Source organism: Drosophila ananassae, chromosome XL, assembly GCF_017639315.1.
Source record: "Drosophila ananassae strain 14024-0371.13 chromosome XL, ASM1763931v2, whole genome shotgun sequence".
NCBI lineage: Eukaryota > Metazoa > Arthropoda > Insecta > Diptera > Drosophilidae > Drosophila > Drosophila ananassae.
Genome location: NC_057931.1, coordinates 620360 through 637660, shown reverse-complemented (window position 1 = coordinate 637660; position 17301 = coordinate 620360). Strand labels below are relative to the sequence as shown.

General features: G+C 53.8%; 3 protein-coding genes across 3 annotated transcripts; all 3 read left to right on the top strand.

The window, feature by feature from the left end:
• The first annotated feature begins 18 nt into the window (after positions 1-18).
• On the top strand, positions 19-3387 carry LOC123257518 (histone-lysine N-methyltransferase 2D-like). Its single transcript, XM_044716940.1, has one exon. The coding sequence runs from the start codon at positions 19-21 to the stop codon at positions 3385-3387; it is 3369 nt and encodes a 1122-aa protein (XP_044572875.1).
• A 397-nt stretch (positions 3388-3784) lies between these two features.
• LOC6503792 lies at positions 3785-4752 on the top strand. The gene is made up of 2 exons (XM_001963700.4): positions 3785-3909; positions 3995-4752. The coding sequence occupies exon 2, from the start codon at positions 3996-3998 to the stop codon at positions 4506-4508; it is 513 nt and encodes a 170-aa protein (XP_001963736.1). The 5' UTR covers positions 3785-3909; position 3995; the 3' UTR covers positions 4509-4752.
• A 10055-nt stretch (positions 4753-14807) lies between these two features.
• On the top strand, positions 14808-16241 carry LOC6503793 (putative odorant receptor 92a). The gene is made up of 3 exons (XM_001963699.2): positions 14808-15616; positions 15681-15879; positions 15937-16241. The coding sequence occupies exons 1-3, from the start codon at positions 14808-14810 to the stop codon at positions 16147-16149; spliced, it is 1221 nt and encodes a 406-aa protein (XP_001963735.1). The 3' UTR covers positions 16150-16241.
• Positions 16242-17301: the final 1060 nt, after the last annotated feature.

Genomic DNA, 17301 nt, shown 5'->3' with positions numbered 1-17301 from the left:
GTGTCATTCCCCACCACCATGTCCCACATCGTCCCCATGAGCGAGTCCTCCCGCCCGGCCGAGGAGCCCGAGCAGCCGATCCCGCAGCAGGAGGGCCAGGAGTGCCTGTCCGTCCAAGTCAGCCAGGAGCGTCAAGAAGGCCAGGAGATTCCAGCGATGAAGCTCTCCTCTGAGGACGCCGCAGAGACTCCAGTCGTGCCTCTTGAGGCCTCGCCCGCTTCCTCCCGCCACTCCAGCGGACACCAGTGCCGCGTCAACGTATCCTGGAAGCGCACCCAGGGGCGCAGCTACCTGAGCTACTTCAAGAAGTGCCAGAGCGCAGCGCCTTCGTCTTCAGCTCCCTCTCCAGTTCCAGATGAGTCTCTGTCTCCCGAAGAGTCTCTTCTACCAGAGGCATTTCTCTCCCCAGACGCATCTCTGTCCCTAGACCCGTCTCGAAACCCGTCTCTGGACTCACATCCATCGCCGGCTCCGTCGCCCAGCCTCTGGGAATGGGCCCCCGACGCCTTCAAGAAGACCTCACCCAGTGCCAGCGAGGAGCAAGTGGCCTCTCCGACCCCGACCTCCTGGCGCGCCACCGCCGAGCCGGCGCACTGCTCCAGTGCCCTCCCCGCCTTCACGGCGCCCAAGTCGAGCTTCAAGGACGCCCCGGCGTGCCGACTCTACGTGCCCCCGGCGGTGCGCGAGTTCGTGGCCGAGCAGCTCCGGGAGCAGCAGCAGCAGAGGGAGCAGGGGCCGCCGAAGCCCCTTAGCTGGAGGGCCGTGGCCAGGCCAGCACCTAAGACAGATGTCGAGGCCGCCAGGAGGAGCGAGCCGAAGAAGGACGAGGACACGGCCGCCAAGAAGTTCCACAAGGGACGCACCAACTCCGTGTCCACGGCCACCGAGCTGAAGACCGCCAAGATCCGGGGCCGGGAGTTCTACAACTCGATGCTGACCAAGAGCACCAAGCCGGACAGCAGCAGCAGCTCGCGGAAGCTCTCCTGGTCCTCCTACCTCTCGCGCCGCCGCCAGATGGCGACCCATGCGCCTGCGATGACCCAGCAGGGGATCACGCCCCCGCCGAAGAAGCCTCGCAAGCAGCCCCCCGCCGGCTGGCGAGTGCACCCGGAGGAGCCGCGGGACGACGTGGAGGTGCCCCTCTTCCAGAACCCCGACTTCCATCTGAAGACCGACAAGAGCACCGACGAGGAGATAGCCCTCATCTACCGCCACCTGGACAGCCTGGGCGAGGCGATGATCAACCACATCGAGCAGGGCCTCTACGACGACCTGCGCCGGCAGGCCTCCGCCAGTGACCAGCTGGGCAGGGAGGCAGAGGAACAGTACAAGCTGCAGCAGCAGCAGCAGCAGCAGCAGCGGCAGGAGCAGCTTGAGCTGCACCAGATGCAGATGCAACAGATGCAGATGCAACAGATGCAGATGCAACAGATGCAGATGCAACAGATGCAGATGCAACAGCAGGCCCCCCAGCCCTACCAGCAACAAATACCCCAGATGTACCAACAGTTTCAGAATCAGCCATCGCAGCAGGACCAGAGGCAGCAGGACCTGCGACAACTACACTTGCTGGAGCAACAGATGCAACACCTCAGGATGCAGGAGCAAGAGCTGCAACATCGGCTGATGCAGGACCAACAATACCGAGATTATCGGTTACAGGATCAGCAGATGAAACATCTCGAGATCCCCGAGGATCAGCTAGAGATGCAGTGCCGCCTGATGCAGCACCTTCAGACACAGACACAGACACAGACCCAGCAACCGATAATCTCAACCGAACCGTCCAGCCAGCCGCAGTTCTTGCCACAGCCACAGATCCACGACCAGATGTTGACCCAGCTACAGATGCCAGATCCCCAGTCGCAGCAGCCAGCAGATCCGCAGCAGATCTACCAGTTCCAGATGCAGCAGCACCTGTTCCAGCCACAGCCACAGCCACAGCCTCAGCCGATCCAGGAACCAGCCCTCCAGCCGCTGCCAGTGCAACAGCAGCAACTGCACGAGCTCCACATGCAGCAGCAGCAGCAGCAGCTTCAAATGCAAGAGCAACACGTGCAGCAGCTCCAGAGGCAGCAGGAGCTGGCCAGGCACGAGAAGCTGCAGCAGCAACAGATGCAGCGCTACTTGCAGCAGCTACAGCTGCAGGAGCAGCTGCGGGAGCAGCTCCACATCCACGAGCAGGGCCTGCAGCAGCAGTGCATGCCGCAGCCACTGGAGGTGCAACAGCAGCCGCTGCAGCCCCTGGAGGTGCAGCAGGAGGTGCAGCACGACGGCGGGACGATGCGCGAGTTGCAGCAGAAGCAGATGCAGCAGTTCCAGCAGATGCGGATGCAGGAGCAACAGATGCAGCAGCAGCAGTCCCTCCTCGACCCCAGCGTCCCCTCGCCGCTGACCTACGCGCCCCAAGCCACCCTGGCGGCGCTCTACAGCCCCAACGACCCGGCAACAGACGCCCAGACCGGCCAGGCCGCCCAGAATCCCCGGATCCACAGCCTCCAGGCGATGCTCACCCCGAGCCCCCGGCCGGAGTGGGGCCAGCGCTTCCGTCCGGAGCAGAACGGAGACGGACAGTCGAAGCCCAGTCGCTTCTTCCCCCAGCAGGACCTGGACCAGCACGGCGATGGCCCCGGACAGGACAGCTTCCTGGCGAGGGCGGCCGAGAGGAGCCAGAAGGGCGGGGCCAGGTCCTTTGAGCCCAAGTCCGTGGCGGGCAAGCCGCCAGCCAGCGCCATGGCCGGGGACGGCAACGATGCCGCCGACAAGGTCTTCGTCCGGGCCGTGGGCGACCCCTACTACCGGAGTCCCGGCGCCTCCAAGGCGTCTCCCGTCAAACCAGAGTCGTTTCCCTACCTGAAGGCTCTGAAGCAGGCGAAGGAGAACCAGCAGGCCCCGCCCAGCTCGTGGCGCAGTCAGGCCCCGCCCCCTCCCCCGGCGGCGCCGGCACAGGACAACGTGGCGAAGGTGCCGTTCAGAACCACTGCGAGGAAGCAGGACGCGCCCCAGCCGCGCTTCAACCAGTACGCCGGCAACAAGACCGGGCCGACCTCTAGCTACGGCTACAACGCTGCCCAGGTGGCCGCCAACAACGGGCGGAACAAGGTGCCGGAGGGCACCCGTCCCAAGAGCTACAAGGGCGCCATCAACGGGCCGAAGAAAGGGCAGAAGGACCCGAAGGAGAAGGCGGTGGCCAGTGGCCAGTCGGCGGGGGCCGCGAACCAAGGCCAGCGGATCAGGAACAAGGGCGGAAAGAGCAGTCGTCGGGTGGACTCGCAGGGCTTCGTCCTGATCGGCGGCGAGGGCCGGAAGATGCCCCACCTGGAGCCGGCCGACAGGGCGGGCGACATGGGCAACCAGTTCAACCTTTTGGACGACAACGACTGCTAAATCACCAGTACTACCCCAGGACGAGTGCAGGGACTGCCCAGCGCCGCCACCCCTCTTTAGGCTAGACGTAAATTTGTAAATCCTTTTCATTGAAGGAACCATTCTTTTCATTCTGTCGCTCCTGTTTATTGTAATAAATTGTAACAAAATTGGTTGAAACAGTACTGGCAGGAGTGTTCCTGGGGGACTAGGAGGTGCTACGAGGTGGTCCAAGAAGTGTGTCTGAGGAGGGGATGGGAGCTGGAACTGGGAGACCTTGGGCGGAGGAGCACTAGAGTACAGGGGAGAGTGCTTTCTCAAAGCCTACTTGCCATCCTGCCTCCCTGAATCCCAACTCCTTCTGGCAGGGAGGAGTTCTGTAACCGAAACACTGACATCCCCGATCAACTAGCCTGCGCCCTTCCTGTCAAGATGCCAGTGGGAGGCTAGAGAACCCCCTCTGTTCATTCAGTTGAGTGCCTTGCTCCAAGACACACATTTTATACAACTTTTTCATTTTTCCCTAAATAAAAACAAAATAAGGTGAGATTTACTCTAAAATAATAATACTTTTCCCAAATATTATATAAACAATAAAATAACTGATCCCTAATCCCTCATCCCCTAGAATGGCCGATTTTTTGAAGACAGAGGATCAGGTGAAGATGAGTGAGATCGTCGAAAAATTGGTCAAGCAAAATTCCAAACGATGTTCCAGCACTGAAGGCTACTACGACATACCCTGCTCCTCCACCTCGGACATCTACGCCAGCTGCCCCGAGCTGGCCCGCGTCACCGTCGTCCCGGGGAGCACCTCCTCCTGCGCGGAGAGCCTGCGCGGGGGGGAGGAGGGGGCCAGCGGCTCGGCCGGGATGCAGCACATCTACCACTCCGGCCAGTTGGTGGCCATCGGACATCGTGTGGCCACTCAGATGCTGGATCCCTCCGGCCAGCGGGAGATGCAGCGCTCCCGCGTCCACCTGGACGAACGCCTCCGGTCCGCCGGAATCTACCATAACCGCCTGGTGAGCCACCGCCAGGACCTTCAGTCCGTCCAGATGCAGATGCAGTTGCAGCAGTTGCAGGGGCAGGAACAGGGCGGCCGCGGAGACACTGATCCCGGCAAGCGCACTCCCATGTAATCAGCTATCATATCGACGTATCGACGTGCCCCATGCATTGCCCCGTGCCCCAACTGGTTGTTCCCCCTATTTTCAATTCATTTTTAACACTGGAGCCGAAGAACATTGTTGTGATGAAATCTCAACTAGTTTGTGGTCAAATTGTTTAGTTAAAAGTTGTATAAATGCTAATCTCTTGCGTTGACGGCCCTCGCTTTCTTCGATTAAACACCAACGGCCTCAACGGGTTAAGATTCAAGATGGAGCAGCTAGTTTCCTTGCCTTTGGAGTGGAGCAATCTCTACAAGAGTGGGAGCTGAGCTGATGAACCAGACTATCTACCGAGAACTATCTTACAGTCCAAACTATATACAGCTGTTGGGTGATGGATGAGGACTGCGGCCGGATGAGCCCGAACCGGACTTAATCCCGGCAACAGACTCGGACCATTACGCCAGTGCCGCAAGGGCTTCTCCGTACTCCGATGCACGCCGTACGTGACTGGACACCGTTAATTACGGCAGCGGTGTGGAGGTGTGGAGGTGGGACGGCGGGATCTCGGCCAAATGGAAACTGAACCAATGACAGATGCTGTCGCTCCGGCTGTCCGAAGTGTCGCCTCCCCGCCTTTTACGACCGCAGATTTATGAGCAGCTAATTTACTAAGCTAATTTGTTTGAAACTTAAACACACTTGCAGCTGCCGGCGGCTGTGACAGCTAGCTGCCTCGGCGTGTTGTGACACTTTTCAGAATGGGATTTCCCCGGAGTGCCTGCACGGTAGTGCTCGAGTGGGAGTGGGAGTGGGCGAGTGGGTGGATGAGAGGCTGAATGGATGAGTGGATGAGTGACTGGGGGGCTGAGTGGGTGGCTCTCCCGCTGACGTTACTTGGCACGCACCACACAATTCCATATGCAAATGCGTCCGGACTCCGGACTACAGACTCTGGTGTGGCACAAGTGGAATTGTGGGAAATCGTAAAAAGTGGCAGCGGAGGAAGGGAAACCAGGACCACCTGCAGAGCTTATCTCCGGAGGGAGTTGCTCGGCGACACTTTCCGAACAAAGGTGCAACCGCAACTCGATTCGGGTAAGAACGAGGTGGCAAGTGGTCAGTGGCAAGTGGCAAGTGGCAAGTCACGGCGACCACAATTCCGAAAATCTAAAACTCCGGACCACGCACGTAGCTCGGAAGGGAAGAAGAACAGATCTGCATTCCGCTTAAATATGATTTTCGAGTCAGAAACGCACAATAACTCTCCAGAACATAGTTCCACGGTGGCTGGTGGCCCAGGACCTCCTGGTCTCAACTCTCAGGAGGCGCAAAGTGGAAGCCGCACTCTGGTGCGGGTAGGCCTGATCTATTTAGGAGCGCACTTCCATGTCGGGGCATAATGAAAATGTTGCAAATCGCATAAGGCCGGCAGGATGGCGGAGGAAGGACACAAAGGAACTCCGCCACTGCCACTGCCCCTGCGTGTTGAAATGCCCGCAGGCTGTGTGTGCGTGTGTGTGTGTGTGTCTGTGCGGCACACATAGATAACTTTCCGGAGGGCTCGGGGGGAGCTGCAGCTGCGGGCAGACGACGGCAACACGTATTCATTTCAAGCGTTTTATGCGCTGCTTGGCTTTTGTTTTTACAGCCAGTTCTGCCACTCCGGCTGTCCCCACTGTCCTGCCTGTCCTGCACGCCCTGCATGTCCTGGATGGCCACTGTCCAGGCCCCTGTCCGCCGACACAGTTTTTGTCCCTGCAGTGGCCCAGTGGCTTGGCTGGCCCTCCCCGCAAGGACCTACTTCTATCCCGCTTTCGTCACTTTCCCCAAACTGCAGGAAACAAGGAGCGAGTCCATCGAGGAGTCCCTTTCCACACGTGGCAAGGTCTCTCACTTTGCCTTTCACACAAATTAATTTATTGCAATTCCAATTTATTGCATACTTTTCTGCTCAGGATCCAGTCCAAGGATAACCAAGATACAGCCCTCCCAAGAGGACGTATTCCGGGTCTGGGGACTTGGCCCATTTTCAAGGGGATCCATCAGAAAAATATCGAAAAATTGAAAAATGGATTGGCCCTCCAGATTTTGATGCAGTTTGGTGGGAAATGGATCAAGGATTCCAGAAAAGTAACCCTCGTAAGGATCGGATGGATATTGGCGGAGATATGGCGTTCCCAAGAGGCCATAGTCCGATTAGTGGGGACTTGGCCCATTTTCAAGGGGATCCATCAGAAAAATATCGAAAAATTGAAAAATGGATTGGCCCTCCAGATATTGATGCAGTTTGGTGGGGAATGGATCCAGGATTCCAGAAAAGTAACCCTCGTAAGGATCGGATAGAAACTGGCGGAGATATGGCGTTCCCAAGAGGCCATAGTCCGATTAGTGGGGACTTGGGCCATTTTCAAGGGGATCCATCAGAAAAATATCGAAAAATTGAAAATTGGATTGGCCCTCCAGATTTTGATGCAGTTTGGTGGGGAATGGATTCAGGATTCCAAAAAAGTAGCCCTCGTAAGGATCGGATGGATATTAGCCGCGATATGGGGTTTCCAAGGGGCCATAGTCCGATTAGTGGGGACTTGGCCCATTTTCAAGGGGATCCATCGGAAAAATATCGAAAAATTGAAAAATGGATTGGCCCTCCAGATTTTGATGCAGTTTGGTGGGGAATGGATCCAGGATTCCAAAAAAGTAACCCTCGTAAGGATCGGATGGATATTGGCGGAGATATGGCGTTCCCAAGAGGCCATAGTCCGATTTGTGGGGACTTGGCCCATTTTCAAGGGGATCCATCAGAAAAATATCGAAAAATTAAAAAATGGATTGGCGCTCCAGATTTTGATGCAGTTTGGTGGGGAATGGATCCAGGATTCCAAAAAAGTAGCCCTTGTAAGGATCGGATGGATAGTGGCCGAGATATGGCGTTCCCAAGAGGCCATAGTCCGATTAGTGGGGACTTGGCCCATTTTCAAGGGGATCCATCAGAAAAATATCGAAAAATTGAAAAATGGATTGGCCCTCCAGATATTGATGCAGTTTGGTGGGGAATGGATCCAGGATTCCAGAAAAGTAACCCTCGTAAGGATCGGATAGAAACTGGCGGAGATATGGCGTTCCCAAGAGGCCATAGTCCGATTAGTGGGGACTTGGGCCATTTTCAAGGGGATCCATCAGAAAAATATCGAAAAATTGAAAATTGGATTGGCCCTCCAGATTTTGATGCAGTTTGGTGGGGAATGGATTCAGGATTCCAAAAAAGTAGCCCTCGTAAGGATCGGATGGATATTAGCCGCGATATGGGGTTTCCAAGGGGCCATAGTCCGATTAGTGGGGACTTGGCCCATTTTCAAGGGGATCCATCGGAAAAATATCGAAAAATTGAAAAATGGATTGGCCCTCCAGATTTTGATGCAGTTTGGTGGGGAATGGATCCAGGATTCCAAAAAAGTAACCCTCGTAAGGATCGGATGGATATTGGCGGAGATATGGCGTTCCCAAGAGGCCATAGTCCGATTTGTGGGGACTTGGCCCATTTTCAAGGGGATCCATCAGAAAAATATCGAAAAATTGAAAAATGGATTGGCCCTCCAGATTTTGATGCAGTTTGGTGGGGAATGGATCCAGGATTCCAGAAAAGTAACCCTCGTAAGGATCGGATGGATATTGGCGGAGATATGGCGTTCCCAAGAGGCCATAGTCCGATTTGTGGGGACTTGGCCCATTTTCAAGGGGATCCATCAGAAAAATATCGAAAAATTGAAAAATGGATTGGCCCTCCAGATTTTGATGCAGTTTGGTGGGGAATGGATCCAGGATTCCAAAAAAGTAGCCCTTGTAAGGATCGGATGGATATTGGCCGAGATATGGCGTTCCCAAGAGGATCCATCAGAAAAATATCGAAAAATTGAAAAATGGATTGGCCCTCCAGATTTTGATGCAGTTTGGTGGGGAATGGATCCAGGATTCCAAAAAAGTAGCCCTTGTAAGGATCGGATGGATATTGGCCGAGATATGGCGTTCCCAAGAGGCCATAGTCCGATTTGTGGGGACTTGGCCCATTTTCAAGGGGATCCATCGGAAAAATATCGAAAAATTGAAAAATGGATTGGCCCTCCAGATTTTAATGCAGTTTGGTGGGGAATGGATCCAGGATTCCAGAAAAGTAACCCTCGTAAGGATCGGATGGATATTGGCGGAGATATGGCGTTCCCAAGGGGCCATAGTCCGTACTTGCCCCAAAGGTTTAAGAATCGGACAAATATCGTTTTGTGCCCCATTAGTACGAATACCCATGTTCAATGAGCGCTGCTAAATAGGCAATGGAAAAACGAGCAGAAACGGAGAGAAAGAGGAATATCGAAAGGAACTCGCTTCGAGCTTGTGGTTCGATGTGGGAGAGCGTCGGGAGAATGGCTTCGTTTTCTCCACAAATGCTTATTTTTTAAAAATAGGGCGCATTCAGATATTTTAAAATGGCTTGATATATAAATAAGGTACATATATAGATAGAGGGTAAAATGGATTAGGTATAAATATAAAGACAATCTTAAAATTATAGTTTAAGGAAGTGAGAAATAAATGGGAGATGGGAAATGGGAAATACATTTTGGCGACTAGCTCCGAGTAACTGTACTTTGAGTTGGACCTGCAATTCCTCTCTGAACGAGAGCCTCTGAACGAGAACGCTTTCGAGATGGCAAGCCCTAATAAATAGGCAGAGAATAAGAGGAGTGCGCAGTTATGGAGAGAGAGCATATTAAGGATCAACAGTGAGAGAGTGGGGAAAAGGTGAGAGAGCGCAGCATTGCTGGTGCTGCACAATGGGAAAATGTACGCGTGCCAACATTAAAAACATTTGTATTTCTTTACAGTTTACTATTATTCCGGTAAAGAAAAATATTTTTAAATTTAAAAAACTTACTCGCCAAAAAACTAAACTAAATATTTAAATATTATAAATCTACTTACGTGCAACTCTTCTTCCTTAAAACGACCATGCGCCCATACATTGCAATTTGTCCCAATAGTCACCGAGTAACTGTACTTTGCGTTGGAGACGCTGGGCAAGTTGCGGACTCCCGCAATTCAACCTGCACGAGAAAGAGGGGGAGTAAGAAAGAGGAGGATTAGAGAAGGCGCATGTACAGCCTGCCCCTTGTTTGTAATAGAATAGCTGGGGAACAGGGGAACAATTTGTTTTTTCCACGAAAAAAGGCTTCCTCTTACCTGAAAAAAGTTCTTCCCCATAGTGTACCTCGTCCGGGAGGTGCTGGATTCGCTCCAATCTCCATACTGGACCAACTGAACACAAAATCAAAAGATTGCATTAATTAAGTTTTATAATCCACTTTGGGCTGTGTATTTTTCACAAAGTTTATACATTTATTTTTAAAAATCTTTATTTCTAAATTCAAAGTTCTTCAAAATCACTTAAGTATTTTAATTTATTTTTTTAGACTCCAAATTCGAAAGTGAACTTACCAAATCAAAGCGTCCGACAGCGAAGGCGTCCAAGGAGCGAATGAGCAAAGTCAAGATTTCATGCGCCGTAAAATAGGCAGAGAAAATATAAGAGAGAGAACGTGCGCCAGGATGGGATGAACTTCAGAGAGAAAGCGTTGGAGAATGTGGGAGAGCGCAAGTGCAGCCATTGCTGGAATGCCTAAATGGAGAGAGGGAGAGTGGATCTCAGCTAGCACAAGTGTTCCTGCATTTGGGATGGCAATGATGGGGCTGCTCCAACGCCTGAATTGGGCGAAAGAGAAAAAGGAACAGAAATTATAGAAATATAATACTTTTCCTGAAATATTTATGCTTTTTAATTAAAGGAGCTGCTTCCATTGCCTACTTTTATGTAACATAATGTTTTATTTACTGCAATATCACCTTTTCACTAAATATTTTCGTAGCTGCAACGCCGGCCCTGCGGCATTTTGCTCTGCTTCCCTTCTCTCCCCTCCTCCGCCCCGTGGGAGCACTTCTCCCAACTGGCTGGATGCCTGGATGGCTGCATGGCTGGCGTGCCTCTGCGCTGACAGTAAATGCTGAAAATTGAGTGCAACTTGTCGTAACTTTATTTTCAAATATATGCGGAAAGGACTAACCAGACAATGCACAACACACGCACACCCCAGTCCCTTTCCCAGCCCCTCCCCCTCCCCCTCCCTGGCACTCAATGAGAAATGTGTGGCGGCGCGCATTTAACATGCGGAAGACAGGCGACAAGGGCGTCGAAATCGAGATGGCGGGAAGGGCTTAAAGGGCAGAGGGCTAAAGGAGTAGTTGGGCAAGGGGACTCTGGAGATGGCTCTACCCTGTCCGGCCAGACTAAGGCAACCGCCTTTGAAACTTTTGTCGCCTGTCGCCCACATCCTTGCCTGTTCCGGTGCTAGGCGAGTGTGTGTGCTGCTAAGTGTTTTGCAACAAAGTTTTTGCGTGCTTTTGTCTGCCGACTGCCGACTGTCGACTGCCGACCGCCCCCTTGCCAGTCCCCCCTGGCAGTACGGCAATACGACGCTCCGTCACCCGTATCCTGGCACCCGGAGTCCCCAGGTCCGGCCTAGGCCCACCCGTCTCCCTTCTCGGTATCGTCTGCATAAGCTATGTGGTCGGTGGCTGGCTGCTTTCAGGCCCAGGACCTCGTCCTGTTCGCACCTCGCCCCTGGCGGGCTGTGGCGAGTCCAACGAATACGCAAGTCCTGGCCAGAGCTCCTCCTGGCCGGACTCCTTTGACTCCAGCGCTGCGGCCGCAGAGGAGTAAGTTAACCCTTGACAGTCCCGCAGATGAATTCGAGTGAAGCCCCAGACACAAACCGAGGGATGAGGACAATGCGAGGACACTGGCATAAATTTCCAGAGGCGCCCTGCTCCTCCGGACAGGGGATGAGCCTGACAGAAGCACACAGGAACTGTGGCCGAAACTTTGACTTTCAGTTGGCAACTCAATGTAGTCATGGCTGCCACGCCCCGGGCCACCCGCTCGCCCCTCCTGGCCAGCTGGCCACGCCCACACACTCGAAGAATCAAACGGCAATCAATGGGCGATGTCCGCCGCGTCTGATGGTCAATAAAACGCACCCTAGGTGGCGCCACTCGACCTCTCACGCCCCTGGCGTTGAGTAGCCACACTCGTGCCTGCGATAAGGAGGTTCCAGATTCCTGCAATATCATTTCTTCTCACTCTTCAAGGATGCAGGGACTTGGTTCTGCTCTCAAAAGCGTTTTGTTCTCTGACGAAATTCTCCAGAGCAATTAAGCCCTTTCTACACTCCGTCTCCCCTCTCCCCACCCCCCACTCCACGCCCTGCTCTCCGGTTGCCACCTGCCCGAGTCAAATCGAGCATTTAATGGTTTTCCTTGCGCTTCCTGGCCAGATTTCCTTTCCCTTTTGCCTGTCAAAGGCTGATACCTCCGCCCACCGCCCACCGCCCACTGGCCCGGGGCGAGGGTGCTCCACCCTATCCCTAACAATGTGGAAAGTGTCGGAAGCAGCTCCTCGAGCACTGGCCCGACCAAGCCCCACCCAAGGGTATGCCGGGCCAAAAAGAACTGAAATGTGCACCAGGTGAGGGCGGAAAGGACCTCTTTGAGTTTGCATTTCTTTGCCCGGCCAACCAATTTGAATATTATGCCAACAAATAGAAAAAAGCCCGAAAGAACAAAGCTGTCGGGCAGGGGAGGCCGGGCAGGGGAGGCACCGAATCCTGGATGCTCTTCGTGGAGGGACTAAGGGAATGTGCAAAGAGGCCATGATGGCCAGAGATGGCCATTTGAGCCAGAAGACGTCCGAAATCCGAAATCCGAACATACCCTTCCTCCCAGACGAGGAGAGCTCCGGAAAATGGAAAATGGAGCGAGGGTCTGGGCTGGAGGAGCAAACACATCTATTTGGAGTGCCCGGCACACACGCACATTTCACCGCCCGCCTTTGGCCTTTGATGGCCTCGTCCTGGCACAACAAAAAACTCTCCGAAAATTGTAATAGAAATTTTTGTGCAGGACATTGCAAGCTATCGACTGGTTGGGGGCGGGATTGGCCAGGTTCGAGGGTGTTTGGACAAGGGCGGGTGCCCTGGAAGGTCCTGCTGCCTAGGGGGCCCCCTAGTTTTCTGGCAATTGGCCTGCTCTGGGTCGGGCTGGGCAGGAGTGCTTAAAACAGCAGTGAGGAGACAGGACAGGACACACACGTCCTGCCACGTGTTCTGCGACCAAATTAATGCAAATTAAACTGTAATCCATTGCTTACATATGTTTCCCGGCTACTAATCACACACTTGGCCAGCCACAGCTCTTATTATTTTATCATTATGCGGAATGCTGAATTTCCACTGCGAGTGGTGGGTTTTTTGGGGAAAGGGGCACCCATGGCCGGCGTCCATTGTTTCCGGCTCATTAGGGGGAAACCCAAGCCGCCTTTCCAGCTCCAGGCACGGAAAAACTAGCTGGGATTCGAGGAGACTGGCATGAGGATAGATGGTCCGGCATGGAGGATGGCGGACCACCTGGACAGGCCTCGAATACCTCGAACCACTGTGGCCAGACATCTGATATGTTTGCGCAAACGGCAACACAATTAATTTGCATTAATAATTGACTCATTTCGATTTAATTCCATGCATAGAGCTGCAGGACCTGTCGCCGGGCAGGACGCAGGAGCTGCAGCTGGCGTCCCTGAGCTGATTTGCATTTCGTGTGCAAATATTTAACTCAATTATTAGCCCAATGAGCAGTGATATCTTCGGACTAATTGTTTGCCCAGGACACACTCGCACTCGCACTCGCACAGGACTAATAAATACAGGACGCAGGACCCAGGATTCGCAGGACTCGACTGCCCCTAGCGCCGAAAAGTGACAAATGTCCATTGGTGCTTTTTTAAACTAATTACGCCGACCGGAGAGTCAGAAAGTGTCCTGCCCGGCGACCACAAGTCTGGCAACTTCGGCCCCGGACCACAGGACGCACGTATGTCCTGGAGACTCGAATCCGTTTCAATTTACCCAAATTGTTCGACGGCAAGTAATTTATGCAGCATTTAATTGCGAAACTCCGACCGCAAACTAGGCAAAAGGTAAACAAATCATTGAATTAATATTTTCCATGTCCGTGATCCGGAATTCGGTCGGGGGGAGGACCGGAATGCCGGCCGTTTAAAGGACTCGAAGGCTTCGCATTCCCGCTTTAAGCCCTGGTGGGCGAGCTGGGGAGGGACTCTCAGCTCGGAAATCATATTCGGGCATTGTTTGCTTCCCAAAATCAAACTAGGAATCAGAATCTGAATCAGAATCACAAATCTCTTCTTTCGAGCCAACTATGCCGGCCGGGCTGCATTCATCCTGCATCCTGCGAATTCAGGAACTCCCACATATATTAATGTGTGCTCATAAAAGGCCAGAGGTCCCACATATTCCATTGAGGCGGTGTGCGGGCGGGGAGCAAGGAGGAGCTCTCGACGCCGGCATTTCTAATGCATAATTGAAGCATTCTGCGGTCCGAGTACCTTTGAACTTCCAACTGCCGAATGCCAACTGCCGGATTCTGGGCGGGAGGGGCAGGGCGTCCTGGGTTATGGGGCCGCCCCAAGTTATGGAAACCGCATTCGTCACAGCCAGTCACAGCTGGCAGGCAAATCCGGGAGTGGCTGGCTCAAGGACCTCCTGCCGACCCCACTCACATTTTCCACTTCATTTGCGAGCTCGACTTTGATGTCGAGGTCTGATGCCTGGCCCGAAGAATCCTTTTGCCGTTTAATTGAATCCGTTTCGCAGGAGGCCGGGCCCTGAGAGGCTCCAGGCCTCAGCTCATTCGGTTTCTCGCAATCCAGTGACAATTATGGAAGGGAAACCGCAGGAGCTAGTCTTCCATGAAGACAGGCTTCCAGGACGAGATAACAAATCGATAGCTTTAGCAGGGACCTCCACTGGAAAAAGATGGGGCTAGTAGGAAATTAAAGTATGTATCATTTAAGATACTTTGCTTAAGGATCGGATAAGATTGGCCAGAGTTACAGCCATGGATTGGAGTCTATATATGAGAGGAGGAGGAAAGCAGATACTGTCCCTCTTCGATACTTTCGATGGCTCTACACATTCTACTGAGAGTTCCATTGATAGCTCCTCTAGATAGACTGTGGAAGCCCCTAAAGCCATGTCCTCAAAGCCTGAATATTTCAGGAGGTCCTCGTGGGCAGGTGTCCGCAATTATCCTAGAGCCTGTTAAGTAATTATGAGGTCAGCGCAGGTGGCTCATAAGAATTTTAAGGCCCCCGGGGCGCTGGGAGCTATAAAAGGCCGGGCCCCAGAGATCGGCCAGCAAAGAACCATGTTGTTCCGCCGGAAGAAGGAGAAGCGCGAGGTGAGGACCTTCGAGGACCTGACCCGCTTCCCGATGGCCTTCTACAAGACCATCGGCGAGGACCTCTACTCGGACCGGGACCCGAACCTCATCCGGCGCTACCTGCTGCGGCTCTACCTGGTGCTGGGGTTCCTCAACTTCAACGCGTACGTGGTGGGCGAGATAGCCTACTTCATCGTGCACATCACCTCGACGACGACCCTGCTGGAGGCCACTGCGGTGGCGCCCTGCATCGGCTTCAGCTTCATGGCCGACTTCAAGCAGTTCGGGCTGACGGTGAACCGGCGGCGGCTCGTCCGGCTGCTGGACGACCTCAAGGCGATCTTCCCCACAGAGCTGGAGCAGCAGCGCGCCTACCACGTCTCCTACTACCAGAAGCACATGAACAGCGTGATGACCCTCTTCACGATCCTCTGCATGTCGTACACCTCCTCGTTCAGCTTCTACCCGGCCATCAAGTCGACCATCAAGTACTACTTCATGGGCTCCGAGATCTTCGAGCGCAACTACGGCTTTCACATCCAGTTCCCGTACGACGCCGAGACGGACCTGACCGTCTACTGGTTCTCCTACTGGGGCCTCGCCCACTGCGCCTACGTGGCCGGGGTCTCCTACGTCTGCGTGGACCTCCTCCTGATCACCACCATCACCCAGCTGACGATGCACTTCAGCTACATGGCCGACTGCCTGGAGGCCTACGACGGGGCGGAGCACTCCGACGAGGAGAACATCAAGTACCTGCACGACCTGGTCGTCTACCACGCCCGGGCCTTGGAGTGAGTATCATTGATCTCTTCTTGAAGTCTTCCTGAGTCCTGAGTAATGCCTGTGCTGTTGCAGTCTCAGCGAGGAGGTGAACAGCATCTTCAGCTTCCTCATCCTGTGGAACTTCATCGCGGCCTCCCTGGTGATCTGCTTCGCGGGATTCCAGATCACGGCCTCCAATGTGGAGGACATCGTGCTCTACTTCATCTTCTTCTCGGCCTCGCTGGTGCAGGTCTTCGTGGTGTGCTACTACGGGGACGAGATGATCTCCTCGGTGAGTTCGCAGGCTCAGTCCTCAATCCTTGGGCTAAGACTAACCAGGTCCTTGCAGAGCTCCCGCATCGGACACGCCGCCTTCAACCAGAACTGGCTGCCCTGCAGCAGCAAGTACAAGCGCATCCTGAAGTACATCATCATGCGGAGCCAGAAGCCCGCCTCCATCCGGCCGCCCACCTTCCCGCCCATCTCCTTCAACACCTTCATGAAGGTCATCAGCATGTCGTACCAGTTCTTCGCCCTGCTCCGCACCACCTACTACGGCTAAGGTTCTGCCGCAGACCTGTTTGCTCCGGAGTCCGGAGTGTGGATCCGGAATCTGCGGGTCGCCTCGCGTAATGACTGAATTATTAAATTCGCAGGACCAATATTGACTTTCTTAATATTTACTTTGCCGTGGGAGTGGGCGGAGTGGCATGGGAGTGGAAGTGGGCGGCGTTTATTTGGGTAATTACAAGTGGTGCAAGCGACGAAGCGTTCGCAGGACAATACATTTAATCCGCCATTGGGCAGCTCCTGGGCGGAGGCGGAGGTGGCGGCCGAGGCGGAGGCGGCGGGTGTCGCTTGCATTTTTGCATTTGCATTTTAAAGAGCTGCGAAAGAGCTTAATGAGGCCCGGGGCACACAGATGCAGAGTTGCATCATGTGCGAGAGGACGCACAAGGATATGCGGGGGTGCAGGACACCTGAGGCAGCTGTCATGGCCGCTGTCGATGCCAGTTTGTTGCTGTAATTTTTAATTGCATATCAGCAATTTATAAATATTTACATCCAGCTGGTGGAGCAGCCATCCCACATCCCGCCAGCCACCCACCCACACCCACACACACACACGGACAGGATGTCCTGGCCGAATAAATCAATAAGTGTCAAAAGCAATCAGAGCCCATAAAATGTGTGATTGGCGCGGGAAAGGATTGCTGATAATGACGACCACTGGCCGCCGATTGAAGTCCTTTGACGCGGCAGGCTCGCAGGACCAAATTAGTTATGGCTCCGATACGAAAATAATGCCACTGCCGTCCTCCAATCCGGCATCTGCATAGGGGGACCATCTAGATCTATCGAGTCAGTTGGAGTCAGAGCCACCTCCCTGGCCAGGTATCCCTTCGCACTGAAACCCATTCGTGTGTCCTGTTTTTCGCCAGGATGTGTTTTTTATGTATTTCTGAAAACATAATCCCCTTTGCAACCGGATCGCTTGCCGCACTGTTGTTCCGGGCGGTGTTTGTTTATTGTTTGTAATGAGCTTTGGCGAACCGGAGCTCCCCGGAGGCGGTGTATCGATTTGGGAGGTCCTTTCTCCTTTCTGCTCCTTTCCTTTCCACTCCTTTCCATTCCTTTCCTGTGCTGCCAGGCAAGCCTGTGTCCTTGACAGCTCCTTGCGGGGAAAAAATACAGACTCGTGTGTAGTTTTTCG

Excerpts from the sequence above, each read along its gene's own strand:
- LOC123257518 (XM_044716940.1), top strand. The coding sequence starts at position 19 with ATGTCCCACATCGTCCCCATGAGCGAGTCCTCCCGCCCGGCCGAGGAG.
- LOC6503792 (XM_001963700.4), top strand. The coding sequence starts at position 3,996 with ATGGCCGATTTTTTGAAGACAGAGGATCAGGTGAAGATGAGTGAGATC.
- LOC6503793 (XM_001963699.2), top strand. The coding sequence starts at position 14,808 with ATGTTGTTCCGCCGGAAGAAGGAGAAGCGCGAGGTGAGGACCTTCGAG. Across the intron at positions 15,617-15,680 it reads TACCACGCCCGGGCCTTGGA|TCTCAGCGAGGAGGTGAACA; the intron begins GTGAGTATCATT and ends GTGCTGTTGCAG. Across the intron at positions 15,880-15,936 it reads GGGACGAGATGATCTCCTCG|AGCTCCCGCATCGGACACGC; the intron begins GTGAGTTCGCAG and ends AGGTCCTTGCAG.